This window comes from Eptatretus burgeri, chromosome 5, assembly GCF_056783735.1.
Source record: "Eptatretus burgeri isolate ZD-2024b chromosome 5, Ebu_testis_v1, whole genome shotgun sequence".
Classification (NCBI taxonomy): domain Eukaryota; kingdom Metazoa; phylum Chordata; class Myxini; order Myxiniformes; family Myxinidae; genus Eptatretus; species Eptatretus burgeri.
This window is the reverse complement of record NC_140965.1, coordinates 54,783,856-54,808,235: the sequence shown is the minus strand read 5'-3', so window position 1 is coordinate 54,808,235 and position 24,380 is coordinate 54,783,856. Positions and strand designations below refer to the sequence as shown.

The following is a 24,380-nucleotide window of genomic DNA, read 5'->3' as shown; positions in this document are numbered from 1 at the left end:
TCATTTGTACAGTTCTTATGATGTGCAGCAGGTGGCGCGGTTTTTACACCACAAGGCTGTTCAGAACCTTATCTGAGAAAGAGGGCATTCTCTGATGGGTTGTGCAGTGGGTGCTCACCTTTTGAGCTACCTATTTTGTGTGTCGATTCCCTGTCTGATTGGTGCTTTTGCAGGCAGGGTTATGAATTGCGACACCCTGCGGACATGTGTACCATTTCCGAGCCAGAGTTGACAGACATTAAAGATCACAAAGTGTTTTTCACAAAGAATAAGAGAGTTATCGATGGCATAATGAGCAAATCTCAAATTCCTGCCAAAATCAACGTCGGGCTTAGCCACCTGGATCGTGGAAGCCAAAAACTTTCCCTGATTGACCTCACAAGGAAGTCGTACGAGGAGTATTTCAACCTCACTCCCCCACTCCGTATGCTCCGAAAATGCCCACCACCTCTCCTATATCCTCGTAAACATTTTCCCTCTTTCTCTCCACTTTCTGCACCAATCAGATGATCCCCAAAGACATTGGTTATTAAGAGAATAAATTCAGCAATTTGGTCTTCAGTGATTTGGCCAAATGGTGATGGAATCGTGACGTCATCACTTGTTTGTAGTTTTATCCCACCCTTCTCAACTCCACTCGTTCCCATCCACACACACACTCATGCACACCATCATTTTGGACTGAAACTGAAACCACAGGTTCCTTTTTTGGTCCGAGTTGAAAAACGCTTCCTTGAATACCCCAAGGAAATAAATAATGTTTAAGCTTATTATCAAATCCCTCATCCGATTCACAATGTAATATACAAATCAAGCATGATTCGTTTACAAGAACTCATGCTCGTTCACTACATCTTTTTTTTTACCTTTGGCTCACTCACTTTGAGAGTGTTATTGCCAAATCCCAATCTCATTCCCCTGAGCAGTCTCACCACATGGAATACACTGGGTGGTTTGCCATTGCATCCCCTGCAGTAGTCACGGCAGGATTGCCCCGATTTTGTCCAGGTCACCAACACACTATGGCCTTCCCTTTCGAGATACACCACGAGATTCATCAACGTCCGCAGGCAAAGTTGGCCCACGGTTCTCCTCTGCGATCCCACTCCTTCCCCGAAGAGCGCCAGGGCGAAAAGTTTTTAGATCCTTTGGGAGTGAATCCGGATCATTTTGTATATGGCCTATGGCTGCTGGTTGCATCATTGCTGGGAGTGCCTCTGTGCCGTTGATGCAGTGCCCCCCCCCCCCCCTGTAGGTTAGAGCAGGAATTTGTAATTTGTTCAAGGTGCCGGCGATAACTCGGCTCCCCTTCGCCAAGAACACCGTGGAATTTTAACGTCCACCAATTAATGTCTGAAGACGGGACGCTCAGTTTCACGTCCATCCGAGACGTTGATGAATCATCCTGCCTGTGAAACACTGGGACGACGGTTTGCAGCTGTGTCGGGATTCGAACCCCCAAACGCAGGCTGGACGACTCAGAGGTGAGTGTGCGTGCCTCTCGGTCATCCTTCCAGCCCCATGGGAACTACAAGAACTTTTGGAAAACTTTCTCGCAAGTTACGAGTCAGATGATTCTCATCACTCTTTTTGTTTATCTCTCAAGCATGTTGTTTCTCACCGTTGAATTAACACCAGGTGGATTGACTCAGCCTGTAATCCTTCCAAGGTCGGCAAAATGAGTGCCAGCGCATTAAACAGGGGGCACTGCATCAGCGGCACAGCTGCACTTACAGAAAATGATGCAGCCACGCAGCCACACCCAGGTTGCACACGAATACATATACAAGCCCGAAATTCTGTTCTGTTTATTACGTACAGTGAGTGGAACACAGCTCGTCCTCGTTTCTCCTTTATCAATGATCATTTTCACTATTTCGCCCCTTCTCGTGCCTACGTCATAAGGAGACTTGGAATTCACGGGAAGGTGAAAATGAGGACGCGACTTGGTGGCTATCTATTTATTAGGTACGTGGTTGCGGCGGTGGAACGGGGCTTGTAGTTTTTAGCAGATGGAACAGTTGACTTGAGGTCGACTCCTCCATGATGCTATTTCCCTCGGGTAGTGGCGTGGGAGTAGTTGTTCATCCTCCTCTCCAGATCACAGGACTCTGTATTGACCAAATTACCAGGCTGCGATGAACGGGAATCTGCTTCCTAATTGGCTGGCTTTAACCACGCCCCCATTTCCACGTCCGCGCAGGTGGGAAACTACATCGATCGCGTCTACAGTGTAGACCTTTTCATTTTTCTGGTTAAAAAGTGGAATTAAATGAAGATCCCTGAGTAGGGCTTTTATTAAAATATTAATTTGAAAAAAAAATCTTTTTTCCAGTGGTGCCATGGGATGTTCAAGGTGTACAAGCGAGTGCTAGCAGATGGGACAGCCGGATTCGAGTAATGTCCCCTGCGAAAGGGCGGCGTCATCTTGCCTGCGGCGCACCAGAGGTCTCGGTTCGACTCCCGACCAGATGACCCGATCTTCCTGTCTGGAATACCGGAGTACAGGTACGCATTACCTTGATGAACGTGAAGCTCCTGAACCTGTGTCGCGCAAAGGAGGAAGAAAGATGAAGGGGGAGGAGAAGTGGAGGGTGGGACGAGTTAGGGGAGGAGAAGTGGAGAGTGGGACGAGTTAGGGGAGGACAAGTCGAGAGTGGGACGAGTTAGGGGAGGACAAGTGGAGAGTGGGACGAGTTAGGGGAGGACAAGTTGAGAGTGGGACGAGTTAGGGGAGGACAAGTGGAGAGTGGGACGAGTTAGGGGAGGAGAAGTGGAGAGTGGGACGAGTTAGGGGAGGAGAAGTCGAGAGTGGGACGAGTTCGGGAGGAGAAGTGGAGAGTGGGACGAGTTAGGGGAGGAGAAGTGGAGAGTGGGACGAGTTCGGGAGGAGAAGTGGAGAGTGGGACGAGTTAGGGGAGGAGAAGTGGAGAGTGGGACGAGTTCGGGAGAAGTGGAGGGTGGGACGAGTTAGGGGAGGAGAAGTGGAGAGTGGGACGAGTTAGGGGAGGACAAGTCGAGAGTGGGACGAGTTAGGGGAGGACAAGTGGAGAGTGGGACGAGTTAGGGGAGGACAAGTTGAGAGTGGGACGAGTTAGGGGAGGACAAGTCGAGAGTGGGACGAGTTTGGGGAGGACAAGTGGAGAGTGGGACGAGTTAGGGGAGGAGAAGTGGAGAGTGGGACGAGTTAGGGGAGGAGAAGTCGAGAGTGGGACGAGTTCGGGAGGAGAAGTGGAGAGTGGGACGAGTTAGGGGAGGAGAAGTGGAGAGTGGGACGAGTTCGGGAGGAGAAGTGGAGAGTGGGACGAGTTAGGGGAGGAGAAGTGGAGAGTGGGACGAGTTCGGGAGAAGTGGAGAGTGGGACGAGTTAGGGGAGGAGAAGTGGAGAGTGGGACGAGTTAGGGGAGGAGAAGTGGAGAGTCGGATGAGTTCGGGAGGAGAAGTGGAGAGTGGGACGAGTTAGGGGAAGAGAAGTGGAGAGTGGGACGAGTTAGGGAGGAGAAGTGGAGAGTGGGACGAGTTAGGGGAAGAGAAGTCGAGAGTGGGACAAGTTTGGGGAAGAGAAGTGGAGAGTGGGACGAGTTCGGGGTGGAGAGTGGGACGAGTTCGGGGAGGAGAAGTGGAGAGTGGGATGAGTTCGGGGTGGAGAGTGGGACGAGTTCGGGGAGGAGAAGTGGAGAGTGGGATGAGTTAGCGGAGGAGAAGTGGAGAGTAGGACCAGTTATGGGAGGAGAAGTGGAGAGTGGGACGAGTTCGGGGAGGAGAAGTCGAGAGTGGGAGGAGAAGTCAAGAGTGGGACGAGTTAAGGGAGGGGTTAATTTACAATCCTTGCAGTTTGTTCCTCATTGGTCTCATTCGTGCTTCGCTTTCCCAGCCAGGTTTGGGTCTGTGCGCCGCACGGTGGAGTTACATCATCATCACCCAGAGCATTGCCGTGCACCGTAAGAATCCGTGCTTAGCTCCGAGTGCGGCGTTCGTGCTCCGTGCGTGCTGTTTGCAGCGGGATGCCATCGGGTTGCGGCTCCGGCTCGCTTGCCTGAGCGGACCCCAGAGGCGGCCGGTGACCCCCGCGAGTTGACCGATAAGGGTGTTGAGCACGCGACAGGACCATGTCTCGAGAGCACGAGAAGACGTCCGAGAGCGCAGAGGGAGACGAGCTGAGCGAGAAGCAGCAGCGCCTGCGGGTGTGCGTCATGAGCGAGATTCTGAGCACGGAGCGGGATTACGTGGGAGCGCTGGAGTTCTTGGTCTCCGTAAGTCTGTGGGGGTCTTGGGGGTCTCCCGAGGTTGGGTCTGATCGGGAGGGGGGAGGGTGGCCTTTTGCCAATCGGTCGACCAATGATTGCTGATGAGTTTGTCTTGTTTGGGGGGGAAAAACCGTGACATAAAAGGATGCGGTTTGGATGGAATATATTTATTACATACGCAGATATGGTAGGTATTTTGACCCCCTCCCTCCCCCTCCCCCCCCCACTCCTCACCGTATGTGCCGCACATTTTCTCTCCATCCCCTTACTCGTACCGATCCACCCCATCCTTTCCCATATGTCCCCATTCCTCCCATACTCTCCAATCCCTCTTTCTTGTTCTCAAATGTAATTCTCCCTTCAGCTCCCAACCCCAAAACCTCTGTGCGTACATATTAAATAGATGTCCCCAACAAAGTTCTCTCCGCTCCATGATTGAGTGAAATTGTTGGATTATTCATTTTGAGCACAGGTCGAGGAGCTCACCTCAATGCATGGATATGAAGTGCCATGTTTCGTTTCATGTCGGGACCCCCGTGGGGGTTAAAAGGAGTGTATTTATTTACTCACCCCAAAGGACACCATTCACCCCGTGGAGGTACTCGGACTTCCCAGGCGGGACGACAAGTTCCTAAAGCGAGACTCGACACAGAGCCGATGCCCACCGGGTTGGGAACCTGCCAGGGCGGTCTAATGGGAAAAATAAATAAATAAAACTCCGTCGGGTATTTTTATCGTCACCTCGGACTGACCTCGGAAATATTTTGGACCGCGAAAATTATGCCAGGAGATCATTTAAACTTCTTCCTTGGGATATTTAACATCAATCGGTGGCTTGTCGCCCTTACAAACACTGTGGCGTTGGCTCAAGAGTGGCACCCGGCGGAGGGGGGGGGGTTTAGCTGGGTCTGGGTCGAGGTGATGAGAAACATGTTGGGTGGGAGATGGGGGTCATGGGGGAGGGTAAGGGGTGTGAGATCGGGGGTGTGGTGGGGTTGGAGTCCCGTGGGATTTGAGGCCCACAATGGGATCACATCGTCCGATTTTTGCCCTGAGAGTGTTTGCGCTAATGGGGATCTGTTTGTTGTTGGACTCCATCGCACAATCACATTTACATTCAGCCTGACCTGTTTGGCCTTCCCATCTGAGCACGTAGCTCATGATGCTGGGATCCCAGGTTCAAACCCCCAAATTTCCCTGCGTTGTTACCCTTGTATTTAATTCCTCAGTACCTGGCTGTTTTCCAATGTCCTCGTCCAGCATGTGATATGTCATGCAAGTTCCACCTTGAGCCTTCCAATCACTGCTGAAAACAAATAAATAAAAGAAACGAGGTCGCCACTGCTTGAGACACCAGCTTTGTATGAAATAAGAGTGAGACTGGGCAACATTACATTGACTACCTATAACAACCACACAGCATCCTGCAATATATCAGTAAATAAACCGCCTGGTCGCAGGCTCGAGGACCGAGATAAGGGACCAGAAGGTTGGTGATAAGGCCGCTCGAGAAGCCAAAGTAGATGCCGACCCTCCACTGACGCCTTGCTATCGGAATATATGGGGCGAGTGTTCTGACGCCGCATTTGGCCAAACATTTTGCAGGTTCATGTACAATTTGCTTTGGATTCAAGGGAACCATCGCCAACCAGACATTTCATGGAAAACAAATGATCCATCCTCCTGGGTCGTAAATATACAATGGAGAAATGTCATAATAGGGACGATGTGGGAGGATTGGTGCTGAGGAGCTACGTATCTAACGAAAGAAACAAACTTTTCTTCGAGCTACTCTTTCACGTGCCTCCTGCTTATTGCTTGTTTCTTAAATCTCTGCTTGTGTTGTTCGCTTCTTCACTCCAGTTTCACAGACTTTAATCAACATGGTAGTCTTAACGTTTATTTGCAAGACCTTCACTGTGATTTGAGACTTGCTACGTAGAGTTCGCTCAGTCAGTACTATACGTTGCCATATCCATGACGTTGTCTTGACCTTCTCATGGGCAGACGTCTGTCCTCGAGGGAATGTTCTATATGTTACGTGCTATTTTGTTCAAAACAACACGAACATCTTAATGGGGTAGGGTCCTGTAGGCATTTGATACCATTTTTATCCTTTTGATAGACTCACCATCTTCACAGTGTGCTGGTCCGTTATCGGTGATACATCATCGAGTCTGTTATCAGTCTGCCTCGTGCTCTAACGGTTAAAATAAATTTGTACAAGTCATCGAAAGTGGTGTATTTGTGTCCCAAGTGCCATCGTGATTGGTTGTATGAGATTTATAATCTCTTACGTTTTGACAATCTATTTTTTTTATTACAATCTTGCAAATGATCTTCAGTGTGATAAAACTCCTTGGAGGTCTCTGCATTTTTTTTGGAAGAAGAAGATGAAGAAGATGTACGAGGTCGTTTTCTGTTCACTTTTACGGCAGAATTTATTCACGCTTCTGTTTACCAGGCTGGTGTGTCTCACTTGTATACGACATATTTGAGTGGAACAAACAAACAAAAATAACGTTCACAAAAAGTCTCTGATCGGTCAGTACCAACAGAGTGCTTTGTTATGTTAAAGGGACAGCGGCACATGTCCATTGTTTGTTTTTTGGCGTGTTATCCCTGAGTGATGCTCCATGCGTGCAGCTTGGGGGTGGAAGTCTGGCTCGGGCCAAAAGGACTGCCACAAGCGGACCGGAAGGCTTTTCGCACCAAACTGGAGCAGGACTCTGCTGGAGCGATAAATTGCAACCACCGGCTTCCACGACTGCTACACTCACAGACATTTTTCTGTGCGGTGTAGCATCTGGGGCCCATTGATCATGGCCTGCCTGGTGCTCGCACGTTATAAGAAACAGTGCACAAGGGTAAAAGTACTGAAGCATGTGCAGTTGTTTTGTTCTCCTTGTTTGTTATCTCCTGTCCTGATTTGTTGAGCTGTAAGGTGGGCGGTTCTCAGACATATTTGGATGAGCGTGACCACTCCTTGGCTTTTTTCACAAGATCTTGGCTATTCGTTGTTCTCCTTGTTTGTTATCTCCTGTCCTGATTTGTTGAGCTTTTATGGGCGGTTCTCAGACATATTTGGATGTATGCTAAACCACACAAACCTTGCTTATCCGAATGGCTCTGTGATCTTGAGGCAGGATCATCGATTTGGCCATGGTGTCAGATCTCGACATCAGTGTTGTGGGAATTGAGTTTCTGTACATCCTCCTCCCATAGAACTACACTCATAATGTACTTTGGCAGGTGGTGGCACTGGGTCCTCTATTTTGCATGTAGAGGTGAATGGGTGGTGGTGTTGTTTGAGCTAAATTGAGACAAAATTAAGAAAAGCAAGTGAAGGTAGTATGAAAGGAGTTTAGGCTTTGGAAGTGCCGAATGAAAATAGGTTTTAGAGGGATAAGGGGAGGGAAAGGAAGAAATATATATATATATATATATATATATATATATATATATATATATATATGTATATGTGTATGTATATGTATATGTATATGTATATATATATATATATATATATGTATATGTATGTGTATATATATGTATATGTATATGTATATATATATATATATATATATATATATATGTATATGTGTATATATATGTATATATATATATATGTATATGTATATGTATATGTATATATATATATACATACGTAGTGTATGGAGCACGGGGGAAGGGGAGGTGTGAGTGTTAAATTTTCCATCACGTTGGTGTATGTAATAAATAGACGTACTTTGCCAAATCATGATGCATAGAGACTGCAATGACTAATTGAACAATGTTGCAGTCCAGGAGGTCACAGTCAATAACAAAAGAGGAAGAGATAATGCAAATTTGTAGATAGTCAGGAGGTCATGGGAATGCATTCATGGGACTGTCACAAAGACCTAATTTAGTTTTGATATTTGAGGATATATTAAGATCTTTAAGTAAGACCAAGTTTGCAGGTCGGTGTGCACCAATGGATGTGTGACTTTATTTTCCTCGACCTTTCTGTTCGAGTTGATGGTTTCTCGCATCCAAGTAGTAGTTGCTTTTGCTGTGCAGCACCCGAAAGGCAGTTAGAACTCAGGTCTGACTTGTGAGCGCTCAAATGCACCGGCGAGATTGAAGGTGTTGATAATTGGGGTGCCAAGCCTTTCAGGCTGGGTAACCTATTGTTTTTCTTCTCTTTATTCTTGTTCTATATTTTTAGCTTCTCTGGAATTTGGATTGCAGACAAGGTATTATCATCATGCACTGTCCGTCCATCCATCTTTCCATCTCCTATTTCGACTTCTCTGACGGCAGCAAGGTTCCACTCCTTACTGGTACCGGGGATTGCAAAGGTCTTTCCGGTCACGTGACTTCAATAGGTCAAAATGGCCGACTTAGTAAATTCCTTCAAAAATCTTCTTCTCCAGACGCACTAGTCAAAATGATACCAAATATGGGTTACAACATTAGGTCAGGGTGGAGATGTGAAATTGTGGAGGCCATGCCAATCACGTGACTGGGAGTGTATCAAAATGGCCAACTTTGTCAATTTTTATTGGTAAAATAACAAATTCCTTCAAAATTCTTCTTCTCCAGGCCGAGCAGTCAGAATGCTACCAGATTTGGGTTACCACATAAGGATAGGGCATTGATGTTAAATTGAGGAGGCCATGCCAATCATGTGACCAAAAGTGTGTCAAAATAGCGGACTTAAATTATTGGGAAAATCCGTAAATTCCTTCCAAGAAATATTCTTCTTTTGACCCACCAGTCAGAATTCTACCAAATTTGGGTTACACCATTGGGCCAGGGCCCAGATAAGCTACAGGTCAAGTTGTCCTATTTTGTTAATACGAGCAGAGTACCTGCCACGTTCTTCTGACATGTTCTTATAAATTCAAGCATGCAAGACGTTCTTCTGGCACATACCTATATTTTGGTGATGTATTGGCATATGACTGCTCTGCATGCGCCAAAAAAAAAAAAACCTGGGTATGTAACCCGGGTATGTTTTGCTTTTTGCATGAAGCAAAAACATACCTACTGCTTGTGATTGAAAACACCTCATTGCACTTGAAAACGTGGGGACTGTACTGTATATGATGGAGACTTGTACCCTCACAATCCTGGAAGCGGTGCTGCATGATATGCATTTACACATAGAATTTGCGTCCCGCCTCCTCACCCCCCCCTCCCCCCCCAAGATCACCGGCAAATATATAAACACCCATATACATTACGTGGGATCATGCGGATCCTCTGTAGCAAGATTGGATGTAATTGGCCCAGAACTGTAGGAGCAGGAGCGTGCCAAACCAACAAACACGGAAACGCCGGTCCATGAATTGTCGTAAGAATGTCGCCGGCATTTTTCGGGTTTATTCCCTTTTAAATGCATTTCCTCTGCAATTGTGCAAGCTTCCTCTGCAAGCTCATCGCTGGCCTTGGTATTCCAACGCTGGTGGTGTGGCAAAGGAGATTGACCATGTCCTCGTTGACGGTCGCTGGAGGATGATCCCGAACTGCAGGGTCTACCGGAGTGCTCAGTTCCTCAATACCGGCTTGTTGTAGCAACTCTAAAGCTGCACCTTAAATCCTGGAGAATGGTACCATCCCAGCCTAGGCTGGATGTTGGCAAGCTCAAGGATAAGAGAGTAGCTGAGGAGTTTGCGAACAGGCTGAGTGGACACTTGGGGGGTCTGGGTGCTTTGGGGGGTCCTGAAGAGTTGTGGAGTGCGTTCAAGACCACCGTGCTCGATGTTGCCGGTGGATGTCTTGGAACTCACCGCAGGGCAAAGAAGAATTTTGTCTCTCGGGACACTGGATACGATTGACCAGATTCGCAGGGCCAGGCTGAATGGCAGAGCTGAGCTGTTCAGGGAGCTGAGGCGTAAAACTGTACGTGCACTAAGAGTGGACAAGGAGGCCTATGTGCGAGGAATCTGTGAGGGGGTAGAGCACCACCTGTGGTCAAGTGATTCTCGTCTCACTTCCAGGGGAATTCGCTCATTGCGTTCATCCAAGCCCATCCCTCGGAGCACTGCAGTTAGAGCAGAGAGTGGTAGGCTCTTGACGGAGGAGTCTGAAGTGAAGGCCTGCTGGGCCGGTTACTTTGAGCGGTTGTACCAGGCTGATCCCCCAGCTGTTGAGTTGGACGTCAAGGGTGTTACTATCCCTGTTGCTGACCCTCGAATCAACTGTGGTCCACCTTCGCTTGTGGAAACACGGGCTGCGGTGAACCGGTTGAAACTGGGTAAAGCTCCAGGGATCTGTGTCATCCATACTGAACTTCTCAAGGCTGGTGGAAATGCTGCACTCATGTTGTTGCATGCAATTTTGTGCTCTGCCTGGAACCCAGGCATCATCCCAACTGATTGGAAGAGGGGCCCTGCTGTCCCTCTCTGGAAAGGGAAGGGTGATCGCCAAGACTGCAACAACTACCGAGGGGTGACGCTGCTCTCAGTGCCGGGCAAGGTCTTTGCTCGGATAATTCTTGATAGGGTTTGCCACCATCTGCTTGAGCACCAGCATCCAGAGCAGTCAGGCTTTACACCAAAGAGGTCAACGATTGACCGTATCCTTGCTCTTCGTGTCCTCACCGAATGCAGATGAGAGTTTCGGCAGGGGCTGCTTGCAACCCATGTTGATCTCTGTAAAGCGTTCGATTCAGTGAATCGGGATGCCCTCTGGAGGATTCTTGGTCTTCGTGGGGTGCCACCAAAACTGATCGATCTGATGTCTGAACTCTACTCTGGCACGGAGAGTGCTGTGAAGTGTGGTGGTACCATCTCTGACTTATTTCCAGTTGTTACTGGAGTTTGTCAGGGGTGTGTACTGGCCCCCACACTTTTCAGCACTGGCATGGACTGGATTTTAGGGAGGATGTCGGAAAGATCAAGCTGTGGTGCATCGTTTTGGAATGTCAAGATCTCAGACCTTGATTTCGCAGATTATGCAGTCATCTCTGCGGAGACTTTAGATATCCTTTTGGGGGCCCTTGAGGTGCTGAATGAGGAGTCAGAGCCGCTGGGATTACGGGTTTCTTGGGTCAAACTAAGATCCAGGCTTTCAATGACATCTTGGATGCTGCTGTCCTGTCTGTGTCTGTTTGTGGTGAGGATGTTGAGGTCGTGGAGAGATTCACTTACCTTGGCAGTGATATTCATGTCTCTGCTGGCTGTGAGTCAGAGGTCAATAGAAGTCTGGGTAGGGCCTGGGGAGTCATGGATTCACTGGATCATGGGGTGTGGTGCTTGCCGGTACCTCTGCGGGAGGACGAAAGTCTGAGTCTTCAGGTCCTTGGTGCTTCCAGTCTTGCTCTATTGGTAAGAGACTTGGACTCTGACCAAGGATCTGAGATGCAGACTTAATTCCTTTGGTACCAGGTCTCTTCGGAGAATCCTTGGCTATTGCTGGTCAGATTTTGTGTCCAACGAGCGGTTGCTGAGAGAGACTCGAATGCAATTTGTTACCTGCATGGTCCGTGAGTTTCAGTTGCGGCTGTATGGACATGTGGCTCGTTTTCCTGATGCTGATCCTGCTCACCAGATTCTCTCAGCGAGGGAGTCTCGTGAGTGCAGGAGGCCAATGGGCCGACCACGTGCCTCGTGGTTGCAGTAGGTTGACCAGCATTTTAAGGAGATGGGGATGGGCCTGGCATCTACCTGGGGGAAGGCCAGATGGAGGCCCCTGGAGTACCGGCGGAAAGTGGACGCAGCGACGCGCTGTTCTGGCACATGCTCCCATACCTGACCTGACCTCTGCAATTGCTTGTCTGATTGACATGAAATTTCCACCATAGTTGAGACTACTTATATAGATGTTTTAATAATAAGTATGACATCATAGGTCACGTTGTGTGGCAGCTATGTTTGAAAAAAGGAAAAACTTTGGACCTCTATCTCTGAATCCGCTCCATTTAAAAAAAATTGAAACTTGGCACATGGCAAGTCCTCCTGATGGGGAATCAGTATGATTTTTTTTTTTATGATGTCAGAGGTGCCTTCGTTATGACATCTTGGGATAAATTTGTCAACAGAAAACCGTGATGATGTTATCGGCCACGTGGTTCGGCAGCCATTTTTTTGTTTGTTTTTTTAAAAAAGAAAAACTGAAAAATCTTCTTCGAAACTAATGAACAGATCCAGTCAAAACTTTACAACTATGCTCGCCTATCCATGAGGACCAAAAGGTTTCCCACCTATGATGTCATAGGTCACATGGTCTGGCAGCCATATTGGATTGAAGGAAAATATTGAAAAAAATATTTCTCTTGAACCGCTTCATCAATCGACATGAAACTTCAGAAATACCATCTCACACCATTGTTACATACAGTGTGAAAATGACGATGTCATAAGTCACATGGTTTGGCAGCTATCTTGGATAGAAAAACGCACCTTATCCGATTTACACAAAACTTCACAACCATGATCCCCCCCCCCAATTAGAGGCGGAGTGTAAATTTGTGATGTCATAGCTCATGTGGTTCAGCAGCCATATTGGATTTAAAATAAAAACCTTTAAAAACCTTCTCCAGAACGGCTTCCTTGATCGATCCGAAACTGCATCCCCATAATCTACTGGCCTTGCAGAATATAGGGTTTAAATTATATCATCATATGTCACATGGTCTGGCAACTATATTTTTTTTTGTTTTTTTTTTAAGAATAAACCTTTAAAAATCTTCTCCAGAACGACTTAACAGATCGAAAGCAAACTTCACACACGTGTTCCCCAAGCCTTGGAGATACCAGGATGTTCACATATAATTAAAAGGTCACATTATTCAAACTAACATGTCAGCCATATTGGATTGAATGAAAATCTTTAAAAAGTTATTTCTCTTGAAACACTTCATCAGTTGACACAAAACTTTACAATTATGATGTAGTGGTCATTGGCAATATGTTTTAAATTTCAACCTCATTGGATGCATGGTCTGTCAGCCAGAATTATTTAATTGTTTTGAATCTGGGTTCTTTAAAAAAAAAAATTTTTATATATATATATTTAACAAGTCTCACTTGGCTGCACCTGGATGGGTTTCAGGGTATATGAGTAGCAACTGAAACCCAAATCCTATGCAGGTTCCTCCTGATGACCATCTTTGCTTTTTGCTTTTTCGGGTTCCTTCTGATGACTCCATTGCAGTATTTTGGTATTTGGTCTTTCATTTGATTTGAATTGAATTTTTTTAATCCCTTTCTGAATTCAATTGAAAAATAATTAATAGGACGACATGGGTCAGGTGTCCGATCAAAGCAGGGTTGTATCAAAGCGGGACATCTTGGTACCCGGCCATCACTACTAGCAGATATAATGTGGCAGTTCTAGTTCATATGTAATCAGAACAAAGAAAAACATCGTATGAAAGAAATACATTGATTTTAAGGTGTGTTTGAGAGCCATCCACCTCTTACATACACAAGCGTCTTGGAAGGGGGGAGGGAGAGGTCTACAGTAAGAAAATTCAGCAGTTGAAAGACATAGAGGAGAAAAGGAACGGAAGGGGAAGTTGAGAAGGATAATGGAGAAAAGGAAGGGAGCTTGTGACTATATAGGAATTGAAGTACAATGTTTGATACATGAGGTGAAGCAGTCAATAACTCTACTGTTTGCATACATAATCTGTCGATGGACCCTTGAGAAAAGAAGGAGGTTGGTTTAAGAAAAAAGAAACAAGTGCTAAGCATGAGGGGGTCCAAATGCTCTGTCCCTCACTGTTCTCAAGACAACAAATAGAACTAAACCCTACCCCTTTACCAAAATGTCCACCCCTTCCCCCTATTCTACTCCCCATGGGGCCTACACTATCCTTTAAAAGTTTGCTTGCATTTAATTACCTTTCCCCGATTGCAAATCCCTTTCCTTTCACCCTATTACAAATAGATATACTTTCCCCCCTCTTCCAAATCCTGCCTTTAAAACGAAAAATATATTAAAGCGAAGAACTTCATTTTTTTTAAATTACTAACCCCCATGGGGCCTACACGATCTCTTCCAAGTTTGGTGGCGATCACTCAAGATATCACAGAGATCCCCTCCCCTTGTTCCAAATCACCCCTAAATTGAAAAATCCATAAAAGCTAATAACAAAATTTTTTAACCACAAATTCTCCATGGGGCCCCCATTTTACAACTACACAGCAGGGGCTCATATAGGGCTGATGTGAATAGCTGGACCCTGGTATGGAGAACCCACACTCCCTCCACCTCCAAAATTACTAACCCGTATATTACTCTCAATTGCCCCCCCTCCCCTATTATGTGTGCTAAATTTGGTTGCGATCATGGTAGCCATTACATAGATCACCCTCTCCCCAAATCAACCCCCTCCCTCATGGCACTCCCCACGGGGCACCCATTATGTGTGCCAAGTTTGGTTGCCCTACAATGTTCCATTCTCAAGATATAAAAGATATAAGGAATGGACAGACAGACTTGAAACAGAAAAATTAAGTGTTGGTGTTACAACTAGGGAAGCTTTGTCTGATGCGAGACCGGTTAGCAAACTCATCGCACGTGCACCAACAAAGAGAGCCAAGAGTGGTGTAAATTGTCCTTTCTCCTTTTGTACCGTAAAGACTGGCTGTTCATTCATGTGAGTGAGTATGAATAATAAGTTGGTATTCGGGTGTGAAGGTTCCTGTAACCTCCGATCTATTGGGATCTCATGTTCCATCTCATCATGATAAAAGGACACAAACAACTGATCATTTCAGAGCTTGGGTTCAAATTTATTTTGTGCCAGACACTTGGGAGGCATTTTATTTGAAATGCTGAGCAAAAAGCATATTGAGTGTATGGGAAGGAGGAGGAGGAGGAGGAGGAGTGGGAGGGGAATGAGGAGATAGGGGGACTGGGGGTGTCGAGGAGGGGGAGGGATGGTCTCGTTCTATTTCTTCCAAAAAGTAATTGCTGCAATTTTTGAAAGATAACAGTGTTTCTCTCAACCTGGGAATTTCATACTGCCTCGACACTGATGCCTCTCGAAGTTGCCAATTGGGGGTGGAAAGCTTTATTTCCAGATTTGATTCAGTCACTTCAGGCCAGAGGAATAAAAATGGGAATTGTTGATCGATGCACAAGCCACAGCTGCTATGAATGAACAGCTGGAGATTCCGCCTGGTTGTTGCACCCAAGTGGTGCTGTCACAGTGGCAATCTCATTGGTGAATTAAAGAGCAGTTAGCACCGGATGGATTAAATCCCAAGAGTTTGTCTGCGTGTCTTCCTCTTTATGTTACTCATCTCCTCTTCGGGGTTTTTTTTTTTTTGGTACTTCTTCACCTTCTTTTCTATATTTCCCTTTGTTTTTCTTATTCCATTGTTTCTCTCTTCCCTGGATTTTCCATCCTGCTGTTCTGTCATCTGACAGTGTCCTTTCTTTAAAATAATATTTTTATTCCTTCTCCTTGATTTAATACCTTTCTGGATGCTTTTGCTCATTTTATTCCTTCCTTTATTCTCCTCATTCTTGTGCTAACTTTTATTGTTTTATTATATTATAGAATTTATTTTCTACCACCATTCACCTTTACCTGTTGTCAGGATTTGTACTTGGGCTCATGTCTTAGGTTGTATATTTATTTAACAAAGGAATGGGGCAGAGCTGTCTACCCTGGGTTTGATTCATGACCCGACTACAAACTGTTGGATTGGTCCTTTGGAGGAAGTCCATTGCATCACAAATTATGCCATCCTTTGGATTGACCTTAAACTGGGTGTCCCATCTAATGGCAACAGTTGGTGAACATTAAAGGTCCCACGGTGTCTTTCACGATACGCGTATGTGGATTGTCGCCGGCACCATGAACAAATTACAAATTCTTGCCCAAACCAGCTCCAGTCGAACAACAGGCCTGGCCAGCTGATTTGTAAAAGATTTGAACCAAAACCTTTCCCCCTCAGCCAATTCCTATAAGGGGTGGGATGATTGGAGCTGTTAAAGAAGAAGTAGTAGTAGTAGTAGTAGTAGTAGTAGTAGTAGTAGTAGTAGTAGTAGTAGTAGTAGTAGTAGTAGTAGTAGTAGTAACAGTAATCGTTAACATTTGACATGAAATTAAAACCACGAACCTTACTAAACAGAACCTTAAAGATGTGGATGAACAGATTGTCCTCTTTTTCAGTGAAAGGGCAAAAATACTCCACCTTTATTGTTCAATATCGAACAATACCAAAGTAATGTGAATGCGCATGTGGTGAAACTTGCTGGAAGGAAAGATAAGAAAATGTTTCCTTTGGCGTAAAATGCAGTTTGTTGTCACCATTGGAAGCTTGGCATTGTTGGGATAATAATTTATTTCATATTATGATTTCTAGCCTGGTGTTGGCTCAGTGGTTAGGGTGGCGGCTTGGGATCCGAGGGTCCTGAGTTCAAGCCTTGTTGCCCGCTGAATTAATTCACCAGGGGGTTGACTCAGCCTGCCATCCTTCCGAGGTCGGCAAAATGAGTACCAGCTTGCTGGGATGACCGAGTCATTCAAGTATCCTGCGTCAGAGTGGCGACCTGTCCAGGATTGTGCCCAATAGCCAAGGAGACTGCTTCAGCAGCACCAACGCTCTGTACAGAGTATGGTCCCAATGGATTATGATTTCCATTACATGAATTGCATCTACATCACTTGAAGGATTATGGACTTTTACATCATATTCAAGACGGTAAAGATATGAAGGCACAAAGAAAAGAAAATTCCCACGAGAGGGTAATGTGTTAACTTCAGAATTATACTTGTAGTCCAGGAGCAAGGACCTGAAAAAAATGAAATCATTCAACACTCCCTACAGAAAAGGTTTGACTTGACAGGGTGGTAGAATAGACCCTATAGAACACCTCCAGGTAGTATGTGGTTTCAAATTGTGGTATCATTAAAATTCTACAGGCCATTATACATACCAAGGGTACTTACCAAGAGGGTCACTGTGGGCTAGCAAAATTTCAGGGAGGGGTAACGTAAACGTGAATATCTTTGTCGAGACTCAACCAATTTTCAATATTGAGGTATCATTAGCTTTGTATTATAATTCTCTTTCAGAATATTTACAGAAATGTCGATATTCATTCAACTGTACAACCACAAGAGGTAAAAAAAATCACAAATAAATCAAATATTATGAGCTTTTTTTTATATTTTAGGCATCTTTTAGAGCATACTAAGTTATCAAGTCAAACCTTTCTGTAGTGGGTGTTGAACAATTGAATTTTTCACAGGTTCATGCTGCTGGACTAAAAAATGCTGTTAGTCTATTTTTTATGTAATTCATATGGACTAGATAATTACAAAAATAAAGTTTTAAAATATCATCTATCCATAATTCCAGCTGTGTGTGTGTGTGTGTGTGTGTGTGTGTGTGTGTGTGTGTGTGTGTGTGTGTGTGTGTGTGTGTGTGTGTGTGTGTGTGTGTGTGTGTGTGTGTGTGTGTCTATGACTGCTGTTTCTCGACAACCACTGGTCCGATCTGATTGAAATTTGCCAGATATATTGCTGCGGACCTGAGGATGTGCCTTTTCAAGGTTTGATATTAATCAGACAAGTGGTTCCAAAGTTATGGCCATTTATTTACCAAACCAATGACAAGACATGTTGTTGCGTGGGCGTGGCCGATGGGGGAAGGGAAGCTCAGCCGCATTCCCCATTACAGGTTACACTGTACGGGCTTCCAGATAGTGATGACTTCGTGTATTCTAATAATTTCTCGATTTCTTATGCGCATTTATAGATATACACAATGCCCCAAGTTATGAACGTTTTCATATGAGATGGTGCATAAATTTCGGTAACATCAGAGTGCTGGTATGCTCCGAACCAGGAAGTAATTTTTTTTCCTCTTCTCTTCTCTTCTTGTTTTTCCTTGCGACGACATTGCGAAAAGGCAAAATACGTTGGCGCTAATTGAATAATTGGCCATTAAAACTAAATTGCGAATAATCGTAACTGCGAGATGCAAACTTCCGGGCAACGCACGTACGGGCACGCGAGAGCGAAGAAACGGCCTGTGTGGTTGTTGTTTCTTGCTCACGGTTTGAATATTTATTTATTATTTTATTTTTTTTTTTTTTTTTTAACGGGCACGTACTCGAGTTAATAATGATGGTAAAAGAGGCTGTGGGTTAACATAGTTTCTTTTCTGTGTCATTCCAGATTGAAGATCTGAAAGAATCCTACTAGCCAACTGAAGCAATGGCCAGTTCAGAGAGTCAGGCAGTAGTGCAACTTTTACCTGTAAAGAGACAGAAGTTGACTAACTTTCACAAGTGCATAATTTGTCAGATGGACTCAAACGAGACACTGAGGAAAGCCCGAGATACCTCCATACAGACACTTGTTGCAGCATTGGAACTCTGACGAGATGAAGTATACGAACGTTTAAAATCAGATTTTGACAGTTTAGCAACCGCAGATGTTAAATGGCACTCAAATTGCTACGAAAAATGGACAAGCAAAGAAAACTTGCGTTACATGCAGAGGAGAAGATCTGCATTCTCACCGACACCAGCAGAATAATCTAAGATTGGCACACAATCTGAAACAAGTTTGACGGAGACCTCCAGGTATCCAGGTCCCAGTCAATGTCCATTGACTTTATTATGTGCCTCTTCTGCAAGAAGAAAACACACAGAAGGGTAAAGGAGATGACCATGGTCAGAACTTTCCAAGCCTGTGAAACTATTGTGCAAGCAGCGACCGCAAAGGGCGATGAGGACATGTTATGTACTACTGGTGCTGTCAGTAACGATCTAGTGGCAGCAGAAGCTAGATACCACAGAGCTTGCCATGCCTCATACATCAGCAAAGCTAATCTGCAGTATGCTGGCTTCCATGAAGGGAGACGAGAAACTTGTTACGATACGACATTCAAGAAATTGGCTGAAGATATCTCTGCTGACCTGAATTATGGAAGGCCTTTGATATGACAATTCTTCTGGACAGATACAATCATTTTCTGTGCGGACAGGGAGTGGCAGTCGACAGCTACACTACCCAGCAACTCAAAATTCGACTAAAGAAACACTTTGGAGATGACATTGTCTTCCAGAAGCCATATGATCTTAGTAAGTCCGAGCTTTTGTACTCAAGCTCCATATCCCTTCAAGATGTCATCAACTCTGCCTATCAGTGTAACACCGCAACAGCCACGGGTGTACCAAGAAAACAGCCCACAACAGCGATGGATGATTGCGACAGGGTGAGTCTGCTGTACCGCACTGCGAAACTCATCAAGTCGGAGATCAATGAATGCCAAGGCATACCAGTCCGACCACCTAATATCATGGATCTAACCCTGACAAAATCCAAATCTGTGATACCAGACAGTCTTTACTGGCTACTACGCTGGGTTATTGCCAAACCAGAAAAGGAAGATGAAGATGAGTTTTCAGCACCAGAATGTAGCAACTCATCAGATGAAAAACGTGTTTTGATGCTTGCTCAGGATGTTGTACACTGTGCGACTCATGCTAGAACTAACATGCCCAAGCATGTGCATGTATGGCCGAATAAACTTGTGAAAATCCAAGAACAATCTTTGAATCCAGTGGTGAAGAAGACGCTGACTAAAAGTTACAACAGATGACATCTTCATGCTTCCATGGTGAATGCGATTCCTTGTTGCCAGACACAAATATTACAAACCGCTCTGACGAATGTGCTTCCGTGCAACCATGCACAACTATTATGATTCGCTCTCACTAATGTGCCTCTGTGTTCTCATGCACAGCTCCCAGTGTCGACCATGCATAACTATTATGATTCGCTCTCACTAATGTGCCTCTGTGTTGTCATGCACAGCTCCCAGTGTCGACCATGATAACTATTATCATCCACTATGATGAATGAGTAGCTTCCATGCTGCCAAAGACAACTATTATGCTCGGCTCTGGTGTATGTGCTTCCGTGTTGCTATACACTAGTAAAAGACGAACGCTAAACATAACAGTTGCAGTTTTCTTTATGCGTGCCTCTGTATGTATATGAATTTCTGCAGAACAATACTTTCTTGAGCGTTTGATTTCCAAAATGTATACATACCAGTAGTAATTGAGAAACACCGTTCACCTTCATATGAGAACACAATTAAAAATGTCAGAGTTTGAATTAGTGTGATATTTTAGCTTTGGTTATGCCATGGCAAAGGCCATTTTCAAGTAACTGTACATACTCTGATAGAGAATTATAATAGGAAGCCAATGATACCTCAATATTGAAAATTGGTTGAGTCGAGACAAAGATATTCACTTTTACGTTACCCCTTCCCATAAATTTTGCTAGCCCACAGTGACCCTCTCGGTAAGTACCGTTGGTACGTATAATTTTAATGATACCACAATTTGAAACCACATACTACCTGGAGGTGTTCTATAGGGTCTATTCTACCACCCTGTCAAGTCAAACCTTTTCTATAGGGAGTTTTGAACGAATTTCCTTATTTGGCCTCATATGAGAAATGGCTGCTGGACTATTACGTTTGCTTTGATTTTGGTTACATGTTGTCTGTGCAGAAGGCTACAGACAAGCCCCTCCCCCTGAATCGTCAGTGATTGAGGTTCTACTATTAACAGATGAGAAATATAAAAATAATAGAAACATGATGGCAGCCAAGCTTGAAGGGCTGACACAGTTGGCACGTTACAAATTCCTGCCCAAACTACTTAGTCGAGCGTCTGGTCTGGCCAGCCGGTTCATGGAAGACTTGAACCAAGCATCCCCCGCCCAATCCCATAAGAACGAGGGAATAATCTTAGCCGCTAGAGAAACAAGTACAGGTGTATTCAAAGTCCACAGCCACGATGCCAAATAAATAAATAAATCCTCCAGCACGTGACACTGCTGGGGTGCCTTTGGCGCCCGGCGATGCCACTGTGCAGCACATGGAGATGGAATTGGGAGGGAGTGGTGTACAGTAATTATTGATTGATTAATTGATTAATTGCATAATTAAAATAAATAAATAATCATCGTAAAATAATTAATTTCTTAATCAATTGGCTAATAGCATACCGAAACCACCGCTGTTTCATCTGGATCTGTAACTTTTTGAAAATTAAGTAATTCATCGAAAAATGAAGAATAGATCGATGAATTGATTAATCAAAAATACCCTTTATAGCCAAATCACTTGGTCACTATCGTGTCCAAATATCAGCTTCCGAGATTTTGCCCAGATGAGAAAGAAAATAAATAACAAATTATTAAATCGATAATAATTAAACAATTAATCAATTAATTAATTGATTAATCCAAAAATAAACAATACTGTTTCTGCCAAAGCATATCTTCACTTTTGTCCCCAAATTTTCAGCTTCCTCAATAAAGGATGACTGAGATATCGCCCAAACACAACAAAACAAACAGAGTAAAAACTGAGTACTCCTTTCTTCGAAGCCCGGCGATGACGTCATGCATCGCCTGGATATGGAATTGTCAAGGAGCTGTGTACAATACACACTACATAATGAGTAATGTTTATATACAGGGTGATCCATAATTAAGTCCCTCTTTTAAATGCAGGATATAATTACCACGTTGCTAATGTAAATAAAACACCAACATGGTTTTCTTTCCTGAAAAAAATTTTTATTGCCATTTTAATTTGTGAATAACATTTCAGCAATAAGCTCCTACGTTCTCAGTACATTTTTGTTTTTTATATTGTTTGACAACATTTTTGTTCAACGATTTTTTTCTGGCGATTTCGTTGTGTGTCCTTGATTCAACCATTTGTTATAAGCTTTTGGTGATAGTTTTTCATCATTTTTGGATCGAAAGTTTCATGTCTTCCCATTCTTGCCACAACCGTCTTTGAACTACAATTGCAGATTGCTCAACCTCGTACTGTGTAGCAATTTGCACTCTTTGAGTAATGGCAGTTAGTCTCTCAGCCATAATGGATCAATCTGAAAACAGAAAATAATAACAATATTAATGGCAATCAACAAGCTGTCATAAATTTTTGCTTAAGTAGTTTTAAATTCCATAAAACACACACAACACACACACACTTGCTAAATTTTAGTACTGCATTGAAGTTGCACCTTGTATTTGTAAGTGCCATTTTATTTACTCTTTAGAAAGGACAATTGGCATGCACCTTACATTTGGGGGTCCTTTGGAATCATGCAACCACAATATCGATATAAATATGAAGTTACAAAAATAAATAACTTTGGCGTTAAGTATTCAACAGTTATTTCTTAATGAATGTTAGCATAAGTGTTTGTTTGTAACCCCAATTAGCAATGACCAAAAAAGGATGTCGAAGCAGCTCATTGTCATCCTAGAACCTAATGTCTGCCCCATATCCGTATTTTCCCTCTGTGTTTACCTTTAAAATCACCCCATTGTCCTTCCACACAATACAACTGCACTTTCAATATGGCACATCCACCTGAGCTACTGAGAGCCCCACACACCTTCTGGAGAGATGGCACGTCCACATATGCTACAACAACGCAGCAAGAACGCATACCTAACATTTGTGTTTGAGGGTGAGATTGCTCTGCTGGTGGTCAGGGGGAGGGGGGGCTGGATATTAAAGACAGCGATGCTCGCATGCAACGGATATGCAGGAGCACACCACAGTAAGATAATCATGGAGATGCAATGGTGAAGAGATGCAGAGAAACACCAGATTGAGAGAGACCCCATGCACAACCGATGAGATGTGAAAAACTGGTGGAGAAGGGTCTGCAAACCGAAAAGGGGTCTGAAAGTTGAGCCTCATGCAACCCACCATTGGCATCTCTGCCCAGCCTGCAAGACCTGCCTGTGTCGTGCCTCCCGACACTCACCACAGGAAAGACCATACACACCTACCGCACACGGCACTGTCAAATCTTCTGTTAACCCTGTGTCCCTGCCTGAGTCTGCCCTTGATGAATAGACGAAGAATAGCCATTGAAACCATTACCATTTGGGTTATGTGTGCCCATTGGGTTTCTCTGTAACATTTTCATTATTGTTCCTCACTGTGTTCCATCCCCATTATTTATTAAGTCTTGCTTTAAAAGTGTATTCCAGTGCATTTTGAGCCATGGGATCATCTTACAGCATAACCAGATTGTCCTCAACCTGTACACACTAAATGAAACTGCTGCGTGGCTAAATAAATAAATAAATTGGAACGCCTCTGCTCAAGATTATATTATATATATATATATATATATATATATATATATATATATATATATATATATATATATATATATATATATATATATATATATATATATATATATATATATATATGAAAAACGAAGACCCACCCACATCTCTCACCTGTGAATGGAGGGAATAACCAATTAGCTCTCACCTAATAAATTAAACCCAGGTGGCTAGGATTATATAAATAAATCGACCCCTCCCATGCAATTCTAGCTGAAGGTAAGCCATTTGCTGTTTCAAACTCTTCCCAGAGTTCCTTCACAGCTGTAAAGACGTTCACCAATAGTACGTACATGAGAATCCCAATGCTACGTACCCCTTCAGCTGCCAGACCAGTTTCATCGCTTATTAACGAAACATCAGCGAGAGCACAGACAGAAATGCATAGCAACGAGGCTCCCAAGCATGTACCACATGTAAATGTCAAAAGCAGTCAAAATATTAATGAAAAACAAAGACCCACCCACATCTCTCACCTGTGAATGGAGGGAATAACCAATGAGCTCTCACCTAATCGATTAAACACAGGTGGCTAGGATTATATAAATAAATGGACTCCTCCACATGCTCTTTTAGCTAAAAAAAAAAAAAGCTGCATAAAGCAACCATGAAAGGCTACCTGAGGTAAGCCTTTTTCTGTTTCATACCCTTCACAGAGTTCCTCCACAGCTGTAAAGGTGTTCACAAATAGTACGTATATGAGAATCCCAATGCTACACACCCCCTCAGCTGCCGGACCAGTTTTATCACTTATTGGCAAATTATAATCAGCGACAGCACAGACAGAAATGCATATATATATATATATATATATATATATATATATATATATATATATATATATATATATATATATATATATATATATATATATATAAATTCCCCCACCTGCTTGTGCTATAAATGTACCCAGCTTGTCACGTCTTTTCCGTATTAGTCCAGCAATAGCCAGGAAGTTGTGCTCCATGTGATTTGCTGTT

General features: G+C 44.0%; 1 protein-coding gene across 2 annotated transcripts in view; it reads left to right on the top strand.

Moving 5' to 3' along the window:
* The first annotated feature begins 2,361 nt into the window (after positions 1 to 2,361).
* LOC147026460 (phosphatidylinositol 3,4,5-trisphosphate-dependent Rac exchanger 2 protein-like) overlaps positions 2,362 to 24,380 on the top strand; it is a 191,247-nt gene continuing 169,228 nt past the window's right edge. The window contains exons 1-2 of one of the 2 annotated variants that reach the window (XM_085881887.1): positions 2,362 to 2,508; positions 3,875 to 4,253. In XM_085881887.1, coding sequence (XP_085738013.1) covers positions 4,110 to 4,253 — 144 coding nt within the window. In that variant the 5' untranslated portion in view covers positions 2,362 to 2,508; positions 3,875 to 4,109. Of the gene's footprint in view, positions 2,509 to 3,794; positions 4,254 to 24,380 lie in introns of those variants that run through there. The other variant, XM_085881886.1, reaches the window with a different exon arrangement.